This window comes from Meriones unguiculatus, chromosome 7, assembly GCF_030254825.1.
Source record: "Meriones unguiculatus strain TT.TT164.6M chromosome 7, Bangor_MerUng_6.1, whole genome shotgun sequence".
NCBI lineage: Eukaryota > Metazoa > Chordata > Mammalia > Rodentia > Muridae > Meriones > Meriones unguiculatus.
In genome coordinates, this window is record NC_083355.1 from 6,345,603 (window position 1) to 6,370,856 (window position 25,254).

Genomic DNA, 25,254 nt, shown 5'->3' on the forward strand with positions numbered 1-25,254 from the left:
ATGAGGCATTCTACTGCTGAGCCACACCCCTAGTCCTCGAGTAAACTATTCTAAAAACAGAAATGTACTTGAAGTTCAGGGCTTTCTGTTTTTTGGGTTGTTTGTTTGTTTGTTTGTTTTGAATTTTCAAGACAGGGTTTCTTTCTGTAGCCTTGGCTGTCCTGGACTCACTTTGTAGACCAGGCTGGCTTCAAATTCACAAACATCTCTGCCTCTCTGAATGCTGGGATTACAGGCATGTGCCACCGTGCCCTGCTTGGCTTTCTGGGTTTTTAATGTTGCTTTTTTTTTTCTTCTTCATGGTTTCTTTGTTTATCCATCCTTGGAGGGTTTTGCTGTTCAGTTTTTCAGGCAGAGTCTCATGTATGTCAGGCTGGCCTCAAACTTGCTACGTAGCCAGTGATGGCTTTGAACTTCTGATCCCTCTGCTTCCCAACCTCCTAAGTGATGAGACCATAGGTCCTAGTCTTGGTTATGTGTGTGTGTTGGGGGGGGCGGGATTGAAATCGGGGCCTCTTGTGTGCTAGGCAGGCACTCTACCAACTGAGCTACACTCTTAAGACCCGTTTTTGCTTTTGTTTTATTCTGAGAAGGGGTCTTGCTAATTTATCTAGGCTTCTGTCAGACTCTTGGCCATCCTGCCTCACATGTTGCTAAATTTGGCAACTGTTCTGGCCCTAAGAGAAATGTGCAAAAATGAGTCACCTTGGTTCCCTGTAGAGAAAGGTCACCCCTGAGCCAGTGACCCTATGGAGCCCACATAACCTCTGTACCCTTGGAATGTAAACCAGCACCAATCTGACCAAAAGGAGAATACATACAATGCCTCAGGCTAACTGCTTGACCGGGACAAAGCGGCCCAGAGTGCCCAGAAATGCCCCAGACCCCACACCTCCCTGCAGCCACGTGACCCTCCTTCAGCAGGAAGCCAGGAAAGTCTGGTCCTTACGGTTGTCCTCATTGACCAGTCCGTAGCAGACCTCATAGGCTGTGATCTCGCCATTGGTCTCAGCTGGCTCAGCCCAGCTCAGCTGGGTCACCGTAGAAGAGACAACATTGAAAGCCAGCCGCCCTGGCTCGCTGGGTACTGGAAGGAAGAGGAAGAGCCCTATTAGTAGGTCAGTGACAGGGTTGAGCTCTCAGAGGGAGGGAGGGAGAGAGGGAGGAAAAAAGGGAGAAAAGGGGGAGGGAGGGAGGAGAGGAGGGAGGGAGTACAGGGGTCTGGGAACATTGACAGCAGGTAGCTGGGTGGACCAAAATATCACAAAGACTAACCTTCCTGGTGGGTGCGACAGGACACCAGTGAACTATAGGGCCCCTCACCCTGTGCCCCGTAGGCACACACCTTCATTTCATAGTCACAATAGGGATACAGGTTGGTGAGCTCCACTGAGGGCACCTTGCTGTCGAGCAGGTGGGCTTCAGACTCAGAGTCGCCCTGGATCCAGTACTTCACCTGTGGGTGGGTATTCAGTGGGAAGCAGCAAGTGCTGGGTTCCCTTTGTGTGTGTATGTGACACTGGGGTCCCCCAGCAAGGCTTGGGTCAGAGCTTGGGGTCTCCCAGGCAGGGGAGAGACCCCGTTCCAGGAAGGGGAGAAGGCCTGAAGCTGAAGAACTCAGGACTGGGTCTTCCTGCTTGCAGGGTCACAGATGGGGTTTTATGGGACCACTGGTACCAAGCGCCCCCCCCTCCACCTTGGGGCAATCCACTCACTAGCAGGTGAGTGACAGACCTCCCCAGTGCCCCTCGCCTTACCCTGTACCCCATTGGCTTGCCAGGAGGGGGCAGCCAGTTGAAATGGATCTTCCTGGACCCGGCAGCCTTGGCATTGGGGTTCTGTGGGGCACCCAGGTCTCCGCGGGGTGGCAGTGGCGATGAAAGTGTCTGATTTATGAGACTCCTGTCCGTTTCATCTAGACAAAGGGGTGTGGAAGACAGGCTCAGTATTTGTTACCACCAGGGGGCGCCAGAGATTTTACTTGACCATCCCAGGCTCCCCAGTTTAAAAGTTCAATTAAGATCCGCTCATTAAGGAATAGTGCTTCCTCAACATCCAGCTATACCACTCCTGGGCATATATCCAAAATATGCTCAAGTACACAACAAGAATATTTGCTCAATAGTGTTCGTAACAGCTTTATTCGTAATAGCCAGAACCTGGAAAAACAACCCAGATGTCCCTCAACTGAGGAATGGATACAGAAATGGTGGTACAGTTACATAATGGAATACTACTCAGCAATTAAAAACAAGGAAATCATGAAATGTGCAGGCACATGCTGAGATCTAGAAAAGATCATCCTGAGTGAGGTATTCCAGAAGCAGAAAGACACATACGATATATACTCACTTATAAGACATATATTAGACATAAAATATAGGATAAACATACTAAAATCTGTACACCTAAAGAAGCTAAGCAAGAAGGAGGACCCTGTGTAAGATGATCAACCCTCACTCAGAAAGACAAACGAGATGGACATTGGAAGAAGGAGAAAACAGGAAACAGGACAGGAGCCTACCACAGAGGGCCTCTACCCAGCACTGTATCAAAGCAGATGCTGAGACTCATAACCAAACTTTGGGCAGAGTGCAGGAAATATTATGAAAGAAGGGGGAGATAAGAAGACCTGGAGGGGACAGGAGCTCCTCACGGAGAGCAACAGAACCAAAAAAATTTGGGCACAGGAGTCTTTTCTGAGACTGATACTCCAAGTAAGGACTATTCATGGATATAACCCCTGCTGAGATGTAGCCCATGGCAACTCAGTATCCAAGTGGGTTCCCCAGTAAGGGGAAAAGGGACTGTCTCTGACATGAACTCAGTGACTGGCTCTTTGATCACCTCCCTCTGAAGGGAGAGCATCCTTGCCATGACACAGAGGAAGACAATGCAGCCACTTCTGATGAAACTTGATAGGCTAGGGTCAGATGGAAGGGGAGGAGGACCTCCCCTCTCAGTGGACTTTGAGAGGGGCATGGGAGATGAGGGAGGGAGGGATTGGGAGGGAATGGGAGGGAATGATGGAGGGGGCTACAGCTGGGATACAAAGTGAATAAACTATAATTAATATAAAAAATTAAAAATAAAAAAAGATTTGCTCATTGGTCTTCATGTGAGTTCCCTAGTAAGGGGAGCAGAGGCTGTCTCTGTCATGGACTCTGTTGCCTGCTCTTTGATCACTTCTCCCTAGTCAGGGGGCCATTGCCAGGCCACAGAGGAAGAAGATGTAGGCAATCCTGATGAGACTTGATAGGCTGGGGTCAGATGGTAGGGGAGGAGGCTCCCATTTTCTGAGAAGTACAGTTAAGGAAGAGGGGGGGAAGAGAGAGGGAGGGTGGGATTGGGAGGAGAAGAGGGAGGGAGCTACAATTGGGATGTAAAGTGAATAAATTATAAAAAATAAATTTAAATTAAAAAAAAATCTTCTCATTGCCTGGCTCACACCTGTAATCCCAGTGCTTGGGAGTCAGAGGCAGTCAGATCTCCACAAGTTTGAGGCCAGCCTGCCCTACAGAATGAATTCCAGGATAGCCAGGGGCTACACAGAAACCTTGTCTCGGAACAGCCCCCCCCCCACACACACACCGCCAAAAAAGAAAAGATCCCTGGCTGCTCTTTCAGAGGTCCTGAGTTCAATTCCCAGAAACCAGCGGTGCCATGCAGGTCTGTACCTGCAGATAGATAGGTGTACATGCACTTACATCATAAAGAAAACTAGAGAAAAATAAATATGGGGCTGGCAAGAAAGGCACTTGCTGTACCAGCTGAGTGCCACATACCGAAGCACGCACACACACACACACACACATGCACACACACATGTGCGAACATTAAACATATGTCCCAATTAATAAGAACAAAACATCCAGATTTGGTGGCACCCCAGACATGGTGGAATGTCAGACATGGTGGCACCTCTTTAATCCACCTGGAGGCAGGGACGAGCTCCAGGCCAGACTAGTCTACATAGTGAGTTCCAGATGAGCCCAGGCCTAACGGTGAGACACTGTCTCAAAACCAGAACAACACAACAATACATACAAACGTTTCAGGGAGATACTTGCGTGTGTATGATCCTAGTATTGATATGTGACACCTGAGGCCAAGGGCCCTGGGGGCGTGTCTGAGGAGTCTGGAGTCCTGTTGGGAGGTCCGGGGCTCCCTCTCCACCTGCCGATGCTGCCCCAGGCTTTACTCACCCTGATCCCCGAGGATGACGGTGGCCATGTTGGGCTGGCCCAGGCGGGCTCCGTACTTGGGGTTGCTGAGCTGGACGTGGAAACGGCGGACCTGGCGGCCACGCAGTAGGGAGTCGACTTCCTTCAGCTCCAGGAGCTTCACCTGCAGCTCCTTCCAGGTCTCTCCGGGATGGAACAGCAGCTCGCCTTCCAAAGGGACATAGTCCTGCAACAGGAAGAGTCAGGGTCAGAGCAGGGCTGGGGGTGAAGCAAGCACAGGCTGCTGCACAGGCAGGAGGTTAGCCCAGGGCAGCCGGTCTGCAGGCATGCCCAGGAGGGAGAGAACGGTCTGTCCGGTGAAATCTGGGGTTCTGCTGTGCTTCCAAAGCTTTCCTATGTTCAAGTTTCATTATTTGTCTCTGGGTGAGTGTGTGTGTGTAGCTTCAGAGTGTTTGAGTGTATTCTTTGTGTATGGGAGTAGTGGGAAGCGCTGGAGGAGGGAGTCAGATTTGCACCTTTCCAAGCTGCATTTACAGGCCACCTCATGTGGGTGCTGGGTCTCACACTAACCCTGAGCATCTCCCAGCCCCCAGATTACTTTATTTTATTTTTCCATATAGGGTTTCTCTGTGTAGTCCTGACTCTCCTAGAACTCACCCTGTAGACCAGGCTGGCCTCAAACTCAGATCTGCCTTCCTCAAATGCTGGGATTAAAGGCATGCAGCCCCTAGATTGCCCTGCTGCAGGAGAGGAAAAAGACCTTCTCACAAAGAAGCACCAGGTGGCGCTTCAAATTAACAGTTCAGTTCCACACATGGCAGGCTGGTCTGATAGCCACGGGAGACTATCTAAAGCAGAAAAGGAAGTCTGCAGGTGGGAGAGAAATAGGGAGAGAGAGGTCTGTTAGGCAGCACTTGGGAAGCTGAGGCAAGGGATCTGCTAATGTGAGCCATCCTGGGCTAATGGCAGGACCTGTCTCACAAAAAGCAATCGTCCAAATTAAAACAACAAAACAGATAGTAGGGGCTGGAGAGATGGCTCAGAGGTTAAGAGCACTGACTGTTCTTCCAAAGGCTCTGAGTTCAATTCCCAGCAACCACATGGTGGCTCACAACCATCTGCAATGAGTTATGATGCCCTCTTCTGGTGTGCAGGCAGAATACTATATAAATAATAAATAAATCTTCAAAAAGAGAGAGAGAGTAAGGAAATCAATGATGTGGCTCAATTGCCTGGCCCGGATGAGCACAGGTTACCGTGTTGGCTGAATAGGCCTGTAGGCCTCACGTAGCTCAGACCGACCAGGAATTCAGTATATAGCCAAGGATAACCTTGTGTTCCTGATGATTCTTCCTCTGCCTTTTGTGTGCTGAGACCATAGGCATGTGCCACCACTCCCTGCTTACCAGACTGAGCCCTCGCATCATGCATGCAAGGGAAGCACTCTGCCAGCTGAGCCACTCCTTAGTTAATTTACAGCCTTGTGCATACTGATCAGGCTCCGTGCTCCGGAGCTGCCTCTCTGCTGGCCTGGAACCCACTGTGTTCAATGGGTTGGCCTCTTGCCTTTGCGTTCTGACTGTTGGGTCACCTGCTGGTACCACCGGGCCCAGCGTTTTAAACATTGAGTCTATGCTGGGTGTGGTACCACGCGCCTTTGGTCCCTGCACTCAGAAGGCAGAGGCAGGAGGATCTCTGTGAATTGATCTACACAAGGAATTTCAGAACAGCTAGGACTACATAGAGAGATACTGTCTCAGAAAGTCAAAATAAATGAATAAATATTACATTTATTTATTTATTTGTGTATATGTGTGCGACAGAGAGAGAGAAAGAGAGAGGGAGAGAGCAAGGGGGCGGAGGGAGAGAGCATGCCATAGCACGCGTGTGGACAAGTTGTGGGAGCTGGCGCTCTTCTGTGTGGGTCCCAGTGACTGAACTCAGGCTATGAGGCTTATTGGCAAGTACTTTTCCTACACTGAGCAATCCCATGGGTCCTTGGGACTTTTTGTTTGTTGTTTGTTTTTTTAAGATTGATTTACTTATTTTATGTGCCTGAGTACTCTATCTGCATGTAGACCTGCATGCCACCAGTATAGATGGTTGTGGGCCACCATGTGGTTGTGGGGAATTGAACTCAGGACCTCTGGAAGAGCAGACAGTGCTTTTAACCACTGAGCTATCTCTCCAGTCCCCTCGTTGTCTTTTTTTTTTTAACTTCTTTTTTGTTGTTGTTGTTTTGTTTTTTGTTTTTGAGACAGGGTTCCTCTGTGTAGCTCTGGCTGTCCTGGAACTCGCTCTGCAGACTAGGCTGGCCTCGAACTCAGAGATTCACCTGCTTCTGCCTCCTAAGTGCTGGATTAAAGGGATATGCCACCATCGCCAGGCATAAGTTGTTTTTTTTTTAACTGTATGTATTTATGCAGGTCTGTGTGGGGGTTATGTGCATGTGAGTGAAGGTGGCTGACCACTGAGGCCAGAAGATCTCTTGAAGCTGGAGTTACAGGCTCTTGTAAACTGCCTGAAGTGTCAGGCAAGGTCAGTGTGCAGTCTTAACTGTTGAGCCATCTCTCCAGCCCTTATTTTGTGTTTTTGAGACAGGGTTTTGTTATGTAGCTTGGGCTAGTCTGGAACTTGTAATCTTCCTTCCCTGGCCTCCTGAGCACTGAGTTTACAGGCCTCTGCTGCATGCCCAGCTAAGTTCAGAATCAAAACCAAGAAAACCTGTATGTCTGCCAGAATGGCTTGGCTTTAATTCTTCCCAGTACTGGCTTGGGAATGAAGGCCCTCCCTGTTGGGAAGGACTGCTTGTCCCTGGGGAGGATCAACAGTGATGGATTTGGGCAGGGGTGGGAGGGCTCAAGAGCACAAGGTTTGTAATTCCATTTCAAGAAGCCATAGTGGGTTAGCCTTCACCTTTAATCCCAGCATTCAGAAGGAGAGGCAAGCAGAGTTCTAGGAGTTCAAGACCAGCCTGGTCTACACAGCAAGCTCTACAAGGCAAAGCTACATATCGAGATCTTGTCTTACAAAACAAGGTGGGGGAGCAGGTGGACATGTAGCTTGGTGGTTTGGACCACTGGCTTTCTTCCCAAGGACTTAGCCTCAGATCCCAGCACCCAGCACATATGTGGCAGCTCACAAGTGCTTGTCATTCCAGTACTAGGGAATGTAATGCCATCATCTGGTCTCCTTGAGCACATATATGGTGCACAGACATACATGTAGATGACAAAACCCCTATACACATAAAGATGTATAAATTAAAAAAAATTAAATCCTTAACCAGATGTGGTGGTGCATGCCTTTAATCCCAGCACCCGGGATGTAGAGGCAGAGGCAGGGGGATCTCCATGAGCTTGAGGGCTGTTACACAGAAAAACCCATCTCAAAAAATAAAATAATAGATAGATAGACAGATAGATGAATAGATAGATAGATAGATAGATAGATAGATAGATAGATAGATGATAGAAAATAAAATTAAACTCCAAAGGCCTCTTGATTGGACAGATTGGACAGACAGGTGACTCAGCTCTCCTGGGTCATTGAAGGGTAAACAAGATGGTTTCAGTAGGTGCCTGGCCCATCCATGAGGAAGTGACCCTCTTGCCCCGAGTGGTGGTGCCCTTCCCAGAGTGTTCTTGGCACTGTGGGAGAGCCAGTCCTGGTAGCAGAGCCACCCTTGACTAAGGATACTGCCAGCATCCAAGGCCTGGGCTAACTACCATGGACATCACTGGATAGTCCCTAAAATGTCCTCCCAGCCCCTTGGCCAAGCCTTACCCGGTGCCCGTGTGCTGTGTTATCCTGTGTGCTGTAGGAAACCTGGGACTTGCCATTATCCAGGATGCGCCGGACGACGGGGATACGGGCCACCTGCTCTCCACGGCTCACCGAGTACTCAGGCTGCTCAAAGGACACCACGCCGCTGGCTGCAAAGAAGCCGGGTGCTGGTCAGGAGGCCCTGGTCTCACTTCTTTCCTAGCTCCTTCCGTCCCGCCTACCTAGCCCGCACTCAGAGGAGTGAGATAGAATTTCTTCAGAAGAAAGCTAAGGGGTTGAAGTAAAGTCCAGCAGGCAGCTTGGAAAGTCGGGTAGGGACAGGGCCAGGAGCTATGGCCCTGTCCCATTTCCACTTGGATATTAGGAGAATCAAGAGCCCGGACCTGGCTTCCTGCCTCCCTGGCCCTCGACCCCGACCAACCTTGTTCCTTGATGATGGTGATGTTCACCAGGCGGCGCCCAAGGGTGGCAGTGCCCACGGGAACATCGATGGCCTCCACCAGCAGCTGCTTTTCGTCGTCATCCTCAGGGCGGATGAAGAGTGGCACTCGCACGTCCACCAGCTCTACACCTTCCTGGAACTCCACCATGCCCCGGGCATCTAGCATGCAAGTCAGACACGGGGTCTCAGGGCCACATGGGTGAGGGGTGGAGTGCAGCAGAGCGAGGAGCCTGCTACCTACCCTGCTCCGCAGTGAGGGTGTAGTAGCCAGGGGCCACCTTGAGTTCATGGAAGGAGCCCTGCTCCACTTGCTTCTCTGTCAGCTTCAATAGTGTCTGCTTGGCTGAGCGTGGCGCCAGCAGCACCGTGTCCACAATGGTATGGTCTTGCCTGGGTTGTGTGTCCAAGTGGAAGGGACGGGGGTAAGATGTGAGACGGTGGAAGGTGCAGGGTCTTTAGTGCCAGGCAGTGCCAGAAGCTCACTCTGGCTTCACCTCCTCCACCCTGCAGCCAGATCACTGCTACTCCTGTCTCACCTGAGGAGGGGGCTTCCCCACCCACCTCACCAAGCAAGGCTGCTGATACAAGCGCTGGGTGTGTGACAGCAGGCTGCCTGGGTTCAGATTCTGGCTCTGCTCCTAGACAGCCAGGTAGCATCGGGCCAGGGACTTAACCTCCTTGAGTCTCAGTTTTCTCATTGGAAAATGGAGAGAGCATTGGCTGAGACGGCCAGGCACACGGAGCCCATTTTGAGCACTGGGAGGTGCTGGCCAGAGCCTGGACATGTGGCCCATCCCACCTGTCTCGGTGTAGGTTCCTTCTCACATGCCCTGCAAGGTAGGGCAGAAGCCACCTAACCTGCTGGTCTGTCTGTTTGTGACCTGCCTGCTCCTGAGCCTCAGCATGAGAATCTCGGCCTGGAGAGGAGCAGGGCCATGAGCTGGTGGGGCAGGGGCTGATCTGTGTTCTGTTTTGGTTGAGGGACTGATTCGTGGTAAATGTGTCTCACAAGTAGTTGTTGAATGGACTGGACTGGCCCCGGGAAGAAGGGAATGAAGGGTCTAGCCAATGGTGGACTTAGGGCCTTCTCTTCCTAGGGTGTGATCAGAGAGCTGGGGCAGGAGCGGGTGGGGAGGCAGCTGGAGCTCAGGGTAGAGGGGAAGGAGGTGGGGCCATCCCACCTCGTGTTCTTCAACTCACTTTTTCCCAGCATTGGGCTGCTGTCTGTGGGGACAAAGAAGGGGCCGTGAGCCATGCGTCTTCTGGAGTGGGGCATGATCCCCCTTGGGAGCTTGACTGAACAGCTCTCATCCTAGCCTGGGAATCATGGCTGCCTGATGGCAGGGCTCAGCGTCGGCAGCCCCCACCCCGCCTGACGTGGGCTCCCCGGGACTTACCGGAACTTTGTCTGCTGGAGCTTGTGTGCACCGTTGACCTGTCTGTACACCTCATTCAGCTGCCAGGCAAGGGGAGAAGGTTGAGAAGAGTGCAGAGGGCTTCCCAAGGTTGGCTGGCATATGCCTGAGGGATGAATCCTGAAACCCAGGCTCTGCCACCAAGATGACCCCGTGCAAGGCACATGTCCGAAGAGCCCTGTGCCTCCTGCCTAGAAAAGTCTAGGTTCTGAAGCTGCAGCCCTCAGCTCTCCCAAAGGCTGCCATTGCACCCACATCTGGGTCCCACTTAGCTGTTTCCGGTCCTCACATTCTCCTCCACCTCCTGGCGCAGCTGATCACATTCTCGGGTGCCAGGCTTCATGAGGTTCTCAGTGCAGAGGCGGCCAAGGCGCAGGGACAGCCCGTAGGGTACTGGGTGGGAGGAGAGGCAGTGTGACCTCCACAAGCCAGCCTAAGCCTGAGGAACTGGCTGACCGTTTGCAGCGTAGCAGGCAGGCTGGCCCGAGAGCCTTGGTGCCAGGATGGGACAGAAAGGGATGGAGTCCTGGGCCCGTGCCCAACACCCAAAGGAAACAGGAACGGTATGATCCTGGGTCAGGGACAGAGCTCCTAAGGGCACTGCCAAGAGTGGCAGCACCCAGCCCCGGCCCTCACCAAGCTCTGAGGGGCTGGTGCTGGAGGCATGGGCGGCAAAGCCAGGTCGCTGCACATTATTGGTGATCTTCCAGCGGACCGTGTCTCGGCCCTTGAGGTTCCCACTGCGCAGCATGGGCGTGTCCAGGTGGTCGGAGGCCATCAGATTCTCCCGAAGCAGGTAGTGGTCTTCCTTAAAGCCCACCATGTGACCTGAGGGGAAGGGCCCTCAGTGCAGGCCCCTTGCTAGGCCTTCACAGCCACAACCGTCAGGAAGAAGAACCAGGGCCTCCCACATCTCCCCCAGCCTGAAGAAGGGACAGTCAGATACCCACTGCTCACACCTGTGCCCGGCCCATACCTCGGTTGCAGCAAGGGAGAAGCCCCAGGCAGGCCTAGGAGAGAAGAGGAGAAGTTGGGATGATTGTCCCATGCTAGACAGGCCTCTCCAGGCACCTCTACTTCTCGTCCATTCCCTAGAAGTATGTCTGCATGTGTGCATGTGTGTATGTGTGTGTGTGTGTGTGAGTGTGTGTGTGAGTGTGTGAGTTGAGGAGGACACCAGGTAGCCTGCTCTGCTCTCTGCATTTTCCACATTATTCCTTTGACACAGGGTCTCTCACTGAACCCAGAGATGGGCTGGTGGCCAGTAATCCTGCCTGTCTCTGCTTTCTTTTCTTTCTTTTCTTTTTCTTTTTCTTTTTATTTAAGATTTATTTATTATGTATACAGTGTTCTGCCTGCATGCCAGAAGAGGTCACTAGATCTCATCATAGATGGTTGTGAGCCACCATGTGGTTGCTGGGAATTGAACTCAGGACCTCTGGAACAGCAGCTAATGCTCTTAACTGGCGAGCCATCTCTCCAGCCTCCTGTCTCGGCTTTCTATAGCACTGAAGTCATGAGGAGATAAGGATTCAAATTCAGGTCCTTATGATTGTATAACAAGTGACCCCACTGAAATATCCTCCCAGGCCCTAGTCCTCTTGCTCTCCTCTCCCTTTAAAAACGTCCTTTTCTTCTTGGGTATGGTGGTGCACGCCTTTAATCCTAGTACTTGGGAGGCAGAGGCAGAGGCAGGCGGATCTCTGTGAGTTTGAGGCCAGCCTGGTCTACAAAACGAGTTCCAGGACAGTGAGGGCTACACAGAGAAACTTTGTCTCAAAAAAACCATATATATTTATGTATGTATGTGTGTATATATATATGTAGAGATGATGTATATGTATATATATACATATTTTTTTCAGTTACATTTACTTTGTGTGTACACATGCACACACACATGTGGAGGTGTAGAGGTCAAAGACAGCTTGTAGGAGTTGGTTTTCTCCTTTCTGCCGTGTAGGTCCCGGAAATCAAAGTCAGGTTGTCAGCCAAGGCAGCTCTAGCATTACCTGCTAAGCCATCTTGCCAGCTCCTCTATTTATTTTAATTTTCACAGCTATTTAATATTTGTTTTGAGACAGGGTCTCACTGTATAGTCCTGGCTTGCCTGATGCTTTCCAGGTGGACCAGCTGGCCTGGAGCTAACAGATCTGCTTGCCTCTGCTCCCTGAGTTCTGAGATTAGAAGTGTGTGTCACCATGCTCAGGTCCCTACTTACTTATTTTTGGGTCTCATGTAGCCCAAGCTGCTCTCAGACTTGCGATGTAGCTGAGGACAACTGCGAACTCTAGACCCTCTTTCCTCCATATTCCCAGATGACAGGCCTCTCTCTCTCTCTCTCTGTGGTATTTGTTTGTTTGAAACAAGGTCTCATCATGCAGCCTTGGCTGGCCTGGATCTTACTATGTAGACCAAGCTGACCTCAAATTCACAAAGCTCTACCTGCCTCTGCCTCCTGACTGCCGGGATTAGAGGTGTGTACCACCGTGCCTAGGAGTGACCCAGTTTTATGGAAGGCTTAAGGTTGAATCCAGGGCTTCATATATATTAAGCTATATTCCCCAACCCACAGTGGTTCATTATGCAAGCGATTAGGTCAGAGACTAGGTTCTGAGAAACATATATTTCTCAAATGTATTTGATCATAGAACCCCTCTCTGTGCACATACACACATCTTACACTGCCGTGGGTCAGAACAGTAGGCGGCCTCTGCCCCTACAACCCAGCATCCCATGCTTTGCATTCCCCATGCTTTTGCACCCTGCCAGACTGTCAGCTTCTGCCTCCCTTGCCCACCGGGGGCTGACTATATGGCAAGTGGCTCTGGCCACCGATGGCCCAAGGCAGGAGGCAGTAGACCCACAGCCGGTAGGCAGGTGCGGGTCTGCCTTGCCATGGCTACTTTGCTTCTTCTATGCACCCGCCCATCCCAGGAGGGCTGGGGTCGGGGACTTACTTTGCAGCAGGCGCAGTATTTCCAACAGAGCAGCAGAAGCAGCGCCAGGAGCAGCAGGAGGAAGATGAGCAGGGGGATGAGCCACCAGAAGGAGCCCGGAGGGCAGTCTGCAGGGCGAGAGGAGAAAGGAGGTGGTGGCCGTGCCTGTCCGGGCTGCCAGCTGCCACAGGCTGTGCCCGTCTGCCAGCTCACCCTTCTTCCTGTGGACCAGCACGGTGCTGTTGGGCCCAGGGCTGCCATCGCCCTCCACGGTGTAGCTGTAGGTGCAGTCGTCATCCTCGTCCCGGAAGGAGCAGTACTCCACCACCTCTTCCGCTGGACCCACAGACGGTTAGCATGGCACCCTGACCCCAGCCCTGCACTCTGCACTCGGGGCACCCCAGGGCCTGGTGAAGTATTGCCTCCTCTGTGGCCTACCATGGGGTCTGGGGAAGTGACCAGGATGACCCTGCAGGGGGTGCTGGCACCAGTAACAGCCCAGCCTGAAAGTTCCTCTCCGCTCCCCGGAACTGCACACCAACCACCATGAGGGTGTCCAGCCAGCAGAGCTGACTTAGGGGGAGGCAAACAATATCCCGTAGTCCCACAACATGCCCCTCCTGGGCCCAGCTCTACTGTGGGCATTCCCTTTCTCTTATCTGACATCTCGATCCTAGTTACCCGGACTCTCTGCGCAGCTGTGTGCTCACCATCAGGATTCTGCGCCTCCTGCTCCAACGTTGTGCCTTTACTAGGCTCAGTGTCCCCTGTCTAGGTCCTGAAGCATCTCACAGCTCCGCTCACAATCCCAGCCTGGGCTGTGTGACCTCCACTCAGAGCTCAAGCCTTGTCCCCAGAAGAGAGAATGACCCTCTTCCCTGCTGGGCTCTCCCTGCCTAGACTCTCAGCACTGTGTCTCTCAGACCCTTCCACACATCCCCCTTTTTTCCTTCCTCCTTCCCTCCCTCCCTGCCTGCCTGCCTGCCTCTCTCTCTCCGTGCCCCCTTTTTCTTTCTTTTCTTTTCTTTCAGGGTCTCACTATGTTGCCCTGGCTGTCCTGGAACTCATTATGTATACAGAGCTCTACCCGCTGCCGTCTCCCTGGTACAGGTATTAAGGGTGTGGGGTACCATGCTGACGCCCCTACCTTTCTTAAGCTCATCTACCATCTTGACTTTGAAGCTGCACTCCTCGCACGTGCGCCCTTTCTTCTCCCCAGTGCCCCAGGCCTGGCACTGCACACAGGAGCGCAGGTCCTCACAGAGGCCCAGGCGTATCTGTGTGGGGAGAGGCGAATGGACAGACGCCATGCTTGGCGGACCCATCTCCCTTTGCCTCGTGCCCTCAGCCAGCTTCTCCTTCCCGCCCTCTGCCGGGCCTGGGGTTCTCATGCCCACACTCACTGCAGAGTAGTTGATCTCACAGGTGGTGTCCGTGTAGAGTGACTGCTGGCTGCAGTGACAGCGGCCACACTCACAGTAGCCTCGTCCATTGCAGATGCCCTGGGCCAGGAGGGGTGAGCCGTGAGTGGGCAGAGCTCCATGCTTGCCTGCTCCCTTTCTCTTCTTCCTCGTGGAGCCCGAGCGGCACTGGCCAGGGTCCCCTCTACCGCCCACAGCACCTGCCCCATGCCCAGGCCTACCCCGTTGCTGTCGATGCAGGTGGCATTGCTGAGGGGACAGTCACAGCTTCGGCCTGTCCAACCAGGCTCACACACACACTGTCCCATGGAGCAGCGTCCCCGATCTGTACAGAGAGGGAGGAAGGAAGAACAGAACCACGTCCGAATGTGTAATTCAAGATGGGCACCTGCCAGGGTGGGCCCCTGGGAGCTCTGTGGTAGCAGCTGGCCCTCAGTTCCCTGGAATCTCCTCCCCTCTGTCCTGCCTTCTGCTGAAGGCAGAGTGACCATCCCCAAACACAAATCCATTCCTGTGTTTTCCTTGTTCAAGACTCTCTAATGAGACAACCAGGCCAGGAAAAGTTACAGATATGAATAAATAAGACGTCAGACTGCTGGGGGCTGGTGAGAGGGCTCAGTGGGAAAAGGTGCTTGTGGCACAAGTGAGATGGTCTGAGTTCAGTCTCCAGCACCCACCTGGAGGGCAGAGAAGGGCAGCTCACACACCTGTACTGTAGCTGCATTCTCTCACTCCCAAGCCATCAATAATGTCTTACTAAAGCCACAAAAACTGTTCCAGGCGGCTAGGAGAGCCTACCAGGAAACGGTTCGGTTTCGCAAGGGAGTGTCTCAGGACAAACACACACAGAAAGTGAAGCGACACATCCAATGTCTCCTTTCTGGCCCCCAGCTCAAGCCGCTTGTACGCTGGCCCTTCTGCACCAAGCCCCAAGCATCTTCACACCTCCTCCTCTCCTAGATGTCTGCCCCTATCCAGACACACCTAGCTTACTCTTCCATTTCTCCACCACACTCTGGGAAGGACAGCTGAAGAGAAGGAACAGTAGACAGGCGCAGGAAGGAGGGGCTGGTAAGATGGCTTAGTGGCTGGTGCCTGACAAGCCTGACGATTTGAGGTCAATCTCTAGGACCAACGTGGTGGGAGGAGAGAACTGATTCCTGCAAGTTGTCCTCTGACCTCCGACTGTATGCTTAGACACATATGCACGCATGCGCATACATGTGCATACACATACGCACGCACGCACTAAGGATAGTATAAAAACAAAAACAACAACAACAAAAAAACAAGGATAGAGAAAGGTATAGAAAAGCAAAAGCGTGGGCTGGAGGGATGGCTCAGAGGTTAAGAGCACTGCTCTTCCAAAGGTCCTGCGTTCAATTCCCAGCAACACGTGGTGGCTCACAGCCATCTATAGTGAGAGCTGGTGCCCTTTCTGGCCTGCACGTGTACACGCAGGCAGAACCCTGTATACATTATATATATAAAAGCAAGAGCATGACATCCAGTGACCAGTGCACAGAGGGAGTTTAATGAATGTTTAATAGTTGGATTTTCCTTTATTCTTCTCTAACTACCAATTTCCATGCGCCCTTGCCTGGGTTGTGCCACCTATAAGGTCAGACCTATATAATCTCAGAGCTTACCAGACTATGCACTCATGGCCCTGGCACAATGCAGTGGTAGGCCCTCTGGAGATATGGAGGAGACATAAATCCGTGGCCAACCACTAGAAATTTTGCATCTTGGGAGAGAAGAAAGATTGTTCTCCCATGTTCCTGTAAATCTTTGGGGGGTTGAACTGGATTGTCTCCATCCCCTAGAGTGGGGATCCGAGTTGCCAGAGGCAGCCTTGGGGAGTGGAGATTTTAGAGTAGGAAGAATGCTTAGCAGCTGTCAGGGACCTCGGTTATTGACCTTGGTTGCAGGGAGAGCTGGGCTGTGGCTGACCTTGAACTTGAACTAGAGGGTTCGAGTCTCTACCAAGTACCCTTCCTGCCCTCAGCGCTGGCCAAGGCTGCTGAGCTCACCGTTGCACAGGAATCCAGAGGTTCGGGGGCACTGGAAGTTGTCGTACTCGCAGAAATGACCCTCGTAGCGGCCTTCACCGTAGCACACACAACGTCCACACTGGCACTCGCCGCGGCCGGAACACGGCTTGTCCTCACCCTCACGGAGGCAGGGCTGCGTGTCGCTCAGAGAGCCCGTGGAGCAGTTGCAGGTTTTGCCACTCCTAGGGGAGGAGCTGGTCACTTCTGCACAGCCAGGGAGGAAGCCTGAGACTTTTAGGCTCCTACTTGGCAGACCACAAAACTCAGACTCCAAAACGGGGGGAGGCATGTCTGAGGCCTGCAGACAGCCGCGGCTCAGCTGAAACCGAAGCCTCAGGGTCCTGTCGTCTGCTCACTAATTGTTCCCCTTCAGTGTGCTTCTGTCCCAAGTCACCACAGACTTGCTCAGAGTCTCAGGGAGATTTTACTTGTCTTTGTTGTGAAACAGGGTCTTTCTAGGAGGCCCTGGCTGACTTGGGACTAAGACTAGGCTAGTTTTCTCCCTCTGCCTCCTGGTACTGGGATCACGAGCAGGTTATCACCACCTGGCTAAGGTAGGTTTGCTCTCTCTTTAAGGTCTCACTATATTGCTGGGTTTGAGGAATCCTCCTGCCTCAGCTCCCCAAGTAACCACGTGGTCGGTACATAAAGCACTTCAGCCAGCAAGTATCTAGAAGCTTTAAACACCCTTACCAATACTCACCCACAAGCTAATTTTTTTTCTCTCTGAGACAGGATCTCACTCTATAGGCCAGGCCGGCATGGAATGTTTTATATATACAGACCAGGCTAGCCTCAGTGTCTCAGAGATCCACTGACCCCTGCCTCCCAAATGCTAGGTTTACAGATGTAAACCACCATATCTGTTACTAAGCTCATTTCCAGTTATGTGGTCTATCTGCGTGTGGTGGAAAAGATGAAGTGAAAAGCAAGTCACACCTGCTCTCAATGCCCTGACAGCCAGAAAGACACTCAGAAAAGGTCCACATGTCCATGTATGGATGTGCCTGAGTTTACGATGAGGTTATGCCCAACAAACCCATTGTAAACTGAATCACATTTACAGCACTTGAGCTGGTAACAGTGTAGCCTCGGCTAGGTTAATGTCTTGTCACTTTTGCTAAACAACTAAAGAGGAAGAGGAGGAGTTGGAGATCAGAGATAGGCCTGGTGGCATAGATTTATAGTCTCAGGACTAGGGAGTTTGAGACAGGATTGTGAGTTTGAGGCCAGTCTGCCCTTCACAATAAGACCTTATCGCAATGATGACAATAAAGCAATACAAACAAAACAAAACAACAACAGCAAAAAAACCCTCAACCAACCAACCAAAATAAAACAAGCCCCAAAGAGACTAAGTCACATTTGGTTACGTAGGGAGCACCCTAAACGGTCTGAACTGGATTTGCCAAACCATTGGGTGTACCCCACCTCCCCCTTCTAGGATCTGCCATCCCACCCTAGCTGAATATAGACAAGGACCGTCCCGTGACTGAACACCCAGGGTAGGCTCCCGCCCCCACTTACCAGCCCTCATTGCACACACAGTGTCCGCACATGAAGTCACCTCTGTAGTGGCAGCGAGCTGACTGTTCTTCCTTTTGCTGCAACAAGACCATGGTGTGTGCTCAGTGGGGAGAGGGACAAGGTCTCACTATGCAGCTGAGGCTGGTGTGGAATCTCCTTCCTTCCTTCCTTCCTTCTTTTTTTTTTTTTTTTCTCTTCCTGAGACAGGGCTTGTCTGTATAGCCCTAGCCATTCTGGAATTCTGTAGTCCAGGCTGGCCTTGAACTCCTGCCTCTGCACCTCCACTGCCTGGCTGGAACTTTCTATATAGCCCAAACTGGCCTCAAACTTGAGGTTTTCTTCTTCTGGCCTCCTAAATGCCCGGCTATAGGTGTTTCTATCATGCCTGGCTTTGCCACGGGGTATTTCTGCTGCTCTCTGTGACTTGGGGCAGCCCTCAAGGGACATGTGTCCACAGGAGGCTCCAGGGTCTTGGTGCTCGGCTCAGCGCCTCCCTCCCCGACAGCCAGGCTGAATCTTACCAGCTCACAGGCGCACACGTCACAGATGACGCTCACATCCATCCGGAGGCCATCGGAGAAGGAGGGTTTTAGGTGGATGTTGCCTCTTTGGTCTTCTTCTGCAAGCTGGCACACGTGTGTCCCATCTATGTCCTCCACTGCCCGAAGCTGCACATTGTACGTGCCCTACAGGGATCCCACGGTCAGTCTAGGAGGTCTCTCTCTGATGACCCAAGCCCTTGGCCTGCAGGCTTCTAGATCTACGTCCTGGTCCCTAACTCCCCGATGGCCCTTGCTTAGGGCTGTGGATTCTGGCTCTGGACATCAGCCCGCTTGCTGATTTTAGCAACTCTCAGTGCTACAACCTCTTATTGATGCCCACTCTATGGACAGGGACGTGGGCAAGCTTGCCCGAGAGGTCGCTGCCAGAAGATTTGAATGCCAGCGCCCATGAGTGTCCCTTGTTAGAAGACGCCACTCCTTTTGGATGCTACACCTAACCTCCCTTCCCTCTGCATCCACAGGAGCATACCACTTCTCCCCGCTTGATGTGAAAGGACCCGGTCTCTGTCTTCTGGAGCGTATCGGAGGTGACCTCTGTCCTCACGGCTCGTGGGCTGTCCAGAGCCCGGATATCCAGGTTGGAGCGAATCCGCTGAAGGAGAAGAAATGATCAGTGGTCTGTGTGAGGGCTGGGCTCACCCATCTTGGCCTGGCCTGACTAGAGTGGAAGACAGATGTGAGTGTGTATGTGATCACCATGGCAGATCCTGCAGGAGCCTAGGACCACTGCCAAGCAGACACCTCAGGCCCCTCCGGATGGCCGGAGACCCTGCCTCACTGGCCCCACGTTTCAACCCGCTCTCCTTCCTCCTTCCCTGTCCCAGAAGGGCTCAGCCCCTGCAGCCCACACTGCTCACGTAGAAGGCCTCCTCCAGCAGCTCCACGATGTTGGACGAATCCTCCTGCAGCACTCCCAGAGAGGAGACCGGGAAGTATTTATGGAGCTTCTGTAGCAGACAACACAGGCCTCGGGTTAAGCTCCTTCGCTTTGTATTTTCCCAAGTTCCACTACGCACTCGGGAAAACTGGGCACCGAGCCTGCTTTCCGGGACCTACCCTCTCCTCTGCTTGGAAGTTCAGTCAGGGGACGGGCAAGAGCCCTTCCCACCTGATTCCAATCCCACGGACCCAGAAGCTTTGGGATGGGAGGAGGAAAACATGAGGAAGGAAGGATGAAGGGAGGAAGGTCTGAGAAGTTCCATCCCGCCCACCTCCTGCCCCGTCCCCATGTGCCCAGGGGGCCCGGGGCCTCATACCTCATAGTAGCTGTAAGAGTAGTTGGTGACGGCAAAGATGGGGATAATGTTGTGCTTGGCAAGCAGGCGCACCAGTGTGGGCACAGATGGGTAGTCCTGTATCTTGTACTGGGTGTAGGTGCCCATGGCATCCAGGTGGCACTTCTCATCATTGCGGTTCATGATGCCGGCCAGCACGTTGGCACCATCAGCCTCATAGTGGAAGGCGGATTCGGTGGAGAACACCAGCAGGTGCGTGCTGTCAGCCCTCCAGCCGATGTCCCTCTGGAAGGTAAGGAGGGCACGCCCATAAGCAGGCTGCTTGCTGAGGACCAGCAATTCCCAGCACCCACATGGCAGCTCGCCACTGTCTGTAGCTCCTGTTTCAGGGGATCCAGCACCCACACATAGACATACATGCAGTCAGACACCACTGTACATACAACAAAAATACATATATTAAAAATAACATTTATTTCATGTATATGGATGTTTTGCCTGCATGTGTGTCTGTCCGTATACCGCATGCATACATGATGGTTGTAGAGGCTGGAAGAGTGAGTCAGATTACCTTGAAGCAGCGTTAAAGACAGTTGTGAGCCACCATGTGGGAGCTGGGAATTTAATCTGGGTCCTCTGGAAAAGCAGTCAGCTCTCTTAACTGCTGAGCCACCTCTCTATCCCATTGTTCCGCTTTATTTATTTGTTTGTTTGTTTGTTTATCAAGACAGGGCCTTACTATGTAGCTCCTGCTGTCTTGGAACTCACTTTGTAGAGCAGGCTGGTTTTAAACTCGGAGATCCCCATGCCTCTGTCTCCCAAGCGCTGGGATCAAAGGCCTGCACTACGATGCTCAGCCTGTTTTGTTCTTTAAACAGGATCTCAGGTAGCCCATGCTGGTCCTGAACTCAGTATGTAGCTGAGGATGACCTTGTACTCCTGACCATCTGCCTCCACTTCCCAAGTGCTAGAATTGTGATAAATATCATCCTGCCTGAATTTGTATAGGGTCTTTTCTCTTTCTTTCTTTTTTTTTTTTTCTTTCTTTTGATTGTTTGTTTTGGTTTTTCAAGACAGGGTTTCTCTGTGATGCTTTGGCTGTCCTCGACTTGCTTTGTAGACCAGGCTGGCCTCGAACTCACAGAGATCCATCTGCCTCTACTTCCCTGAGTGCTGGGATTACTGGCATGTGCCACTGAGCCCAGCTTTTATAGGGTGTTTTCAAGAGAAAATACTTATAATAGTATTAAGTGAAAAAAAGTTTCAGAATTATTGTAAAAATAATCCTAGGACAAAAGATGTGGGAAAAGGAACAAAATATACCAACAGACTATCAAAGGGATGGCCATTTGTTGTTGGAATTACAGGCAATTTTTGGTTTTTGTTTTCTATTTACTTGCAGTATGGATAGGTTATCTTCAAAATGAAAAAAAAAAATGATATAGGCATTAAAGGAAGTGACCATTTTAAGTGCCGGCACTGGGCCAGAGCGCTAGCTCAGCAGGTGGTGGTACTTGTCTTCAAGCCTGATAACCTGAGTAAAACCTCACCCAGGCACGGGGAAAGGAGAGAACTGAATCCTGAAAGTTGTCCTCTGACCTCTATGTACACACCTCAGTACTGTGACGTGTACACACAGAAATAAGTAAACGGTTAACGGCCAGCACAGCTGGAGACTGGGCAGCTTGCAGATCTGGGAGATAGTCTGGTAGGCTAGCGTCAGGGCCCTGAACGTTCCGGAACTACTGGAGCCATGTCTGCGTCACGGGCCAATACAAAATCAGGTTGCAACTCTGCACATATAGTCCTGGACCTTGACTCCCAGCATATCAAAACTAGGTTAGAACTGAGTTTTCTCAGTTCTGGAATGTCTGATGATCTTAGGGAATAGGGTTCAGGCCTCTGGGGACCCTGCTAACGGGTTCTGAGACTAATAGTGGTGGAACAGCTCAGCAGTATTTATGTCCTTCCCAGGAAGCTGCAGCCCTGGCATAGGCTGGCAGGGTCCCTCCGGGCACTCACTGTGCACACAGCTGTCTGCAGGATGGCATCAAAGCCCCCTTCAGGAGCGTCCAGGTTGCCTGAGATCCTCTCTCCCTGCAGTTTGTCCCAGAATTCTTCCACGTTCTCCGTCAAGCTGATGACATTCTTGAAGGAGAACGGGGGGTCACTGTTGGGCCAGGGCTCCTTCAGCCTGGGTCGGGGTGGAAATAGAGTCAGTATCGGGTTAGGTCCCACGTGCTCATGTGCATGACTCATTCTGGTCGGAGCATTCCAACTGCCAGTATGAGGGGAGATGGAGAACACAGCCAGGACCACTGCCCACCCAGACCCACTCAGCCACTCACTTCTCGGGCCTCATGTCTGTCTGAGGGACACTGACTTTGTCCACAAACTTTCCAAACCCAATCGTGTAGTCACTGGTGAGCTGGCGCAGGATCTTGGCTGAACATCAGGAGAAAAGAAAGACAGCTAGCCCCAGCATCTCCACAGGGGACCCTGTGCTGGCTCAGGAAGGAGGAGGCTGGCAAAGGTGACCTCCTGTAAATACTGCACATTGAACATCAGCTCATGTGCTCATAGCTCTTGTTCCAATATTTAAAAATTTTATTTTATGCATATGAGCATTTTGCCTGCTTAAATGTCTGTGCTTCTGGTGTCCAATGGAGGCCTAAATGGAGGTCACATCCCCTGAAACTGGAGTTATAGATGGTTGTGAGCTGCTGTGTGGGTGCTGGGAATTGAACTCAGGTCTTTTGGAAGAGCTGCCAGTGCTGTTAACTGTGAAGCCATTGCTCCAGCCCCATTGTTTGGGTTCACAGGTGGGGAAATAGGACTTATAAACTTAGAAACAGTGGGGCAGCTGGGAACTGAACTCAGTTTACTCTGAAGAACTGACATACCCATAGCCTTGAGGCAAGAAGATTTCCTCTTTGTCAGGGCCAGAGAGCACCACTGTTTGCCGTTCTTGGCCCTCCTGCAATATCTCAAATAGCGTGGGGGATCTGGCCAAAATCTCCCTCTGAACGAGGCGTCTTTCCGATGTGTGTGTGTGAGATGTTTTGCCTTTTCATAGGGATATGCAGCTGTCTCGTGTCTTGGCCTCCTGAGCTAGCTGGGCGAGCCCCCCTTCACCCTCCCACTCTCTCTGCACTGCAGCCGTACCCAGGTTCTGGCCCATCTGCTTGAGGTTGTCCAGATCATCAGACATGGAGTTGGAGAAGTCCATGAGGATGTACAGATCCACAGGGCTCTCCAGAGGCTCAAACACCTTGAACACGAAGCTTCGCTCTTCACCTGGCCGCAGCCGGATTTGCAGGCCTTGGGGAGACACCTGGCTGCGGTGCAGGGTGGTGTCAATCTGGGTGTTCTGTGTCCGAGGGAGTGGAGCAATTTATTAGAAGGTCATGCTGGAGACCCGAGAGGAACATCCCAGGCCTGCCGCAGGGCACCATGGTCCTGACAATCACACGCATGGAGACCCCAGCTTTCCAACCCGCTCCAGGCACCTCTGTGATGTCAAGACTGCTCTCCATGACCAGCACACTCTCTCCCCGGCAGCCTGCGGCCAGAAGCTCCGCCTGAGTGTTGCATCTCCGCTCCTTGAACAGCTGGCCAGAAGCAGATGGGCTCAGTGCAAGTGAGCCTGGCTGTTCCAATCCTGGTTTATTTCCTTCTGGTACCCCCGACCCTCACCCCTTCTCATATACCCATCTTGCCTGGCACCAGGCTGAGGGGGTGACAGGAGTCAAGTTGGCCAGAGCCAGAGGTGGGGGATGGGGCGGTGGATGAGAGTAGCTCAGGCTGGCCCAGAAAGACTCCTGGCAGTCGCTCACCTCATCTGTGCAGTAGGCACAGCTCTTGTCCACACGGATGCACTCTGTACAGGTCTTCACCTGAGCCTTCTTGCAGCGGTTGGCTGTGGAGAAGAGGGCGCGTGAGGGAGGGCTGCCTTCTTCTCAACTACACCCTCACCCGAGAGGAGTGTGGACTCTCACTCCCAAACTGAGAGAGGAGGAGAGAATGCGCTAATCCATATAACACAGCTGGGAGGAGCAGGGCCAAGTCTCAAACCTGGAACTGCTTCCTCAAGCAAGAGGATGGACAGAGAGACAGCGATGGAAAAGCAGGCCTTGTTGGGTGGACCGCCCTTGACACTTATCCTTTCTAGGTATGTCTCACCTGTAGCTCTTTGACTCGTGTAACTAAACCTAACTATCAATGCAGATCAATACACAATAGTGGGCTTACTTAAGACGTCATGAGATTCTTGTTGGCAACTTGATCCCATAGTTCTCTAGCATGAACCTTGTAGATGACATCATGTCTCAATGTCAAAAGTTTGGCTGTAATTGTTTGGGCCTACAAAAACTCCCATCTGTCCAGACGCCTGTGACAAGCCACATCCACCTTCCCCTCATAATGAGGCCCTCCTCATTATGGCTTGCGCTTCCTAGCTTGCTGCCGGGGAACTGGTCTGTGCCCTGAACCTCCTCTAGCAAGGGAGCTCTGCCTGTCTTGTTTATCACAGGACTCTTGTGCCTAAAACAAGGCTGGGCACACAGTAGGTCCTCAGAAAGGGAATGAAAGCCCTCAATTTCCACAAATGTTGTTGGGGTTCTCCTTGGCTCTGTTTAGTTAGAATCACAATAAGGCCCTACCATCTGCCTCAGAGCACATAGTGAAAACTCTCTTGGATTTTAAGCAATGGCTCCCTGGTCAGTGTTGGGTAATGATTTTGATGAGGGAAGAGACGCCTTGACTCCCTGTGATTGCCAATTTCTTGTGGGGTAAATATTCAAACCATAGTCCTTTCGAAGTAATGTGCATGACCTCAACTGGCAGGGGAAATTTAATTGATAGGAGTCATTTTCCAACCAGGGACACTCAAGAGAGTAGTTGACATATCCCCAACACTCTTAGCTCCACCACTGAGGTCTCAGCTCTGCCTCTGCGTGGGTGGCTTAACTCCCTAGACAGCCCCCTTCCTTTCCACCCCAGGCCACCAGGCAGAACATGATCCTCAGGCTCTCCAACGTGAGAGGCTGACTGACTTACACAGGGTCATGTCTTAAGCTGCCTGGAGGGGGCTGAAGGGATGTTCCGACTCACCCATGTTTCCAGGGAGGCTGACACTCAGCATTGCTGCCAGCAGCAGCTTCACCCACGGGCTGCAGCGTGGCCCTGCCATCCTTCTCCTCCTGCAAAACCACAGCAGTGGACACGTGATGCCTCCATAGCTCTGGTCTGCAGCATGGGCTCCCTGGATCCCCACCAGAATTCCACAGGTCAGGCGAGACTATCTCACAGTGTAAGTGTGCCAATGGAGGCTCAAGCCTGGTGTGGTGGATAATGCCCATAACCCCAGCTCTTGGGACATGGAAGAGATGGAAGCTGTCATGGCTTAGGTGGCCAGCGGGAATGCTTGGCTTTTCAGTGACATAGACAAGTATTTTTATACCTGTCTTCTCCACTAGTGCTTTTCTTGCCATCCTTACAGTGACCAGTTGCCCTGATACCTCTGCCCTGCCCAGGGAAGAGCTCTCTGGTCTTTGTGAGCTCTTGGCTCTGAGAATGATCCAGTACCAGGTCTCTTGGAGCTTGTGTCAGTGAAGGCAGGGTGGGCTGTTCTTCTGTCTTTGCCCGTCAGTTCCCGGCGGGCAGAGACATGGTCTCTTAGTGGGTAGG

At 52.1% G+C, this 25,254-nt stretch overlaps 1 protein-coding gene across 4 annotated transcripts in view; it reads right to left on the reverse strand.

The window, feature by feature from the left end:
• Itgb4 (integrin subunit beta 4) overlaps window positions 1–25,254 on the reverse strand; it is a 34,384-nt gene that overhangs the window by 6,774 nt on the left and 2,356 nt on the right. For all 4 annotated transcript variants that reach the window (XM_060386383.1, XM_021635800.2, XM_021635793.2 and 1 more), the window contains exons 2-30: window positions 24,679–24,767; window positions 23,403–23,485; window positions 23,076–23,177; window positions 22,732–22,936; window positions 21,915–22,011; window positions 21,589–21,760; window positions 19,588–19,851; window positions 19,189–19,278; window positions 18,801–18,923; window positions 18,290–18,454; window positions 17,769–17,845; window positions 16,221–16,423; window positions 14,409–14,512; window positions 14,170–14,268; window positions 13,914–14,043; window positions 12,980–13,102; window positions 12,788–12,894; window positions 10,804–10,837; window positions 10,464–10,655; window positions 10,117–10,220; window positions 9,810–9,868; window positions 9,613–9,636; window positions 8,654–8,802; window positions 8,392–8,571; window positions 7,971–8,119; window positions 4,206–4,410; window positions 1,758–1,915; window positions 1,276–1,456; window positions 950–1,087 (exon numbers count right to left, since the gene is read on the reverse strand). In XM_060386383.1, coding sequence (XP_060242366.1) covers window positions 950–1,087; window positions 1,276–1,456; window positions 1,758–1,915; window positions 4,206–4,410; window positions 7,971–8,119; window positions 8,392–8,571; window positions 8,654–8,802; window positions 9,613–9,636; window positions 9,810–9,868; window positions 10,117–10,220; window positions 10,464–10,655; window positions 10,804–10,837; window positions 12,788–12,894; window positions 12,980–13,102; window positions 13,914–14,043; window positions 14,170–14,268; window positions 14,409–14,512; window positions 16,221–16,423; window positions 17,769–17,845; window positions 18,290–18,454; window positions 18,801–18,923; window positions 19,189–19,278; window positions 19,588–19,851; window positions 21,589–21,760; window positions 21,915–22,011; window positions 22,732–22,936; window positions 23,076–23,177; window positions 23,403–23,485; window positions 24,679–24,757 — 3,796 coding nt within the window. In that variant the 5' untranslated portion in view covers window positions 24,758–24,767. The remainder of the gene's footprint in view (window positions 1–949; window positions 1,088–1,275; window positions 1,457–1,757; window positions 1,916–4,205; window positions 4,411–7,970; window positions 8,120–8,391; window positions 8,572–8,653; window positions 8,803–9,612; window positions 9,637–9,809; window positions 9,869–10,116; window positions 10,221–10,463; window positions 10,656–10,803; window positions 10,838–12,787; window positions 12,895–12,979; window positions 13,103–13,913; window positions 14,044–14,169; window positions 14,269–14,408; window positions 14,513–16,220; window positions 16,424–17,768; window positions 17,846–18,289; window positions 18,455–18,800; window positions 18,924–19,188; window positions 19,279–19,587; window positions 19,852–21,588; window positions 21,761–21,914; window positions 22,012–22,731; window positions 22,937–23,075; window positions 23,178–23,402; window positions 23,486–24,678; window positions 24,768–25,254) is intronic.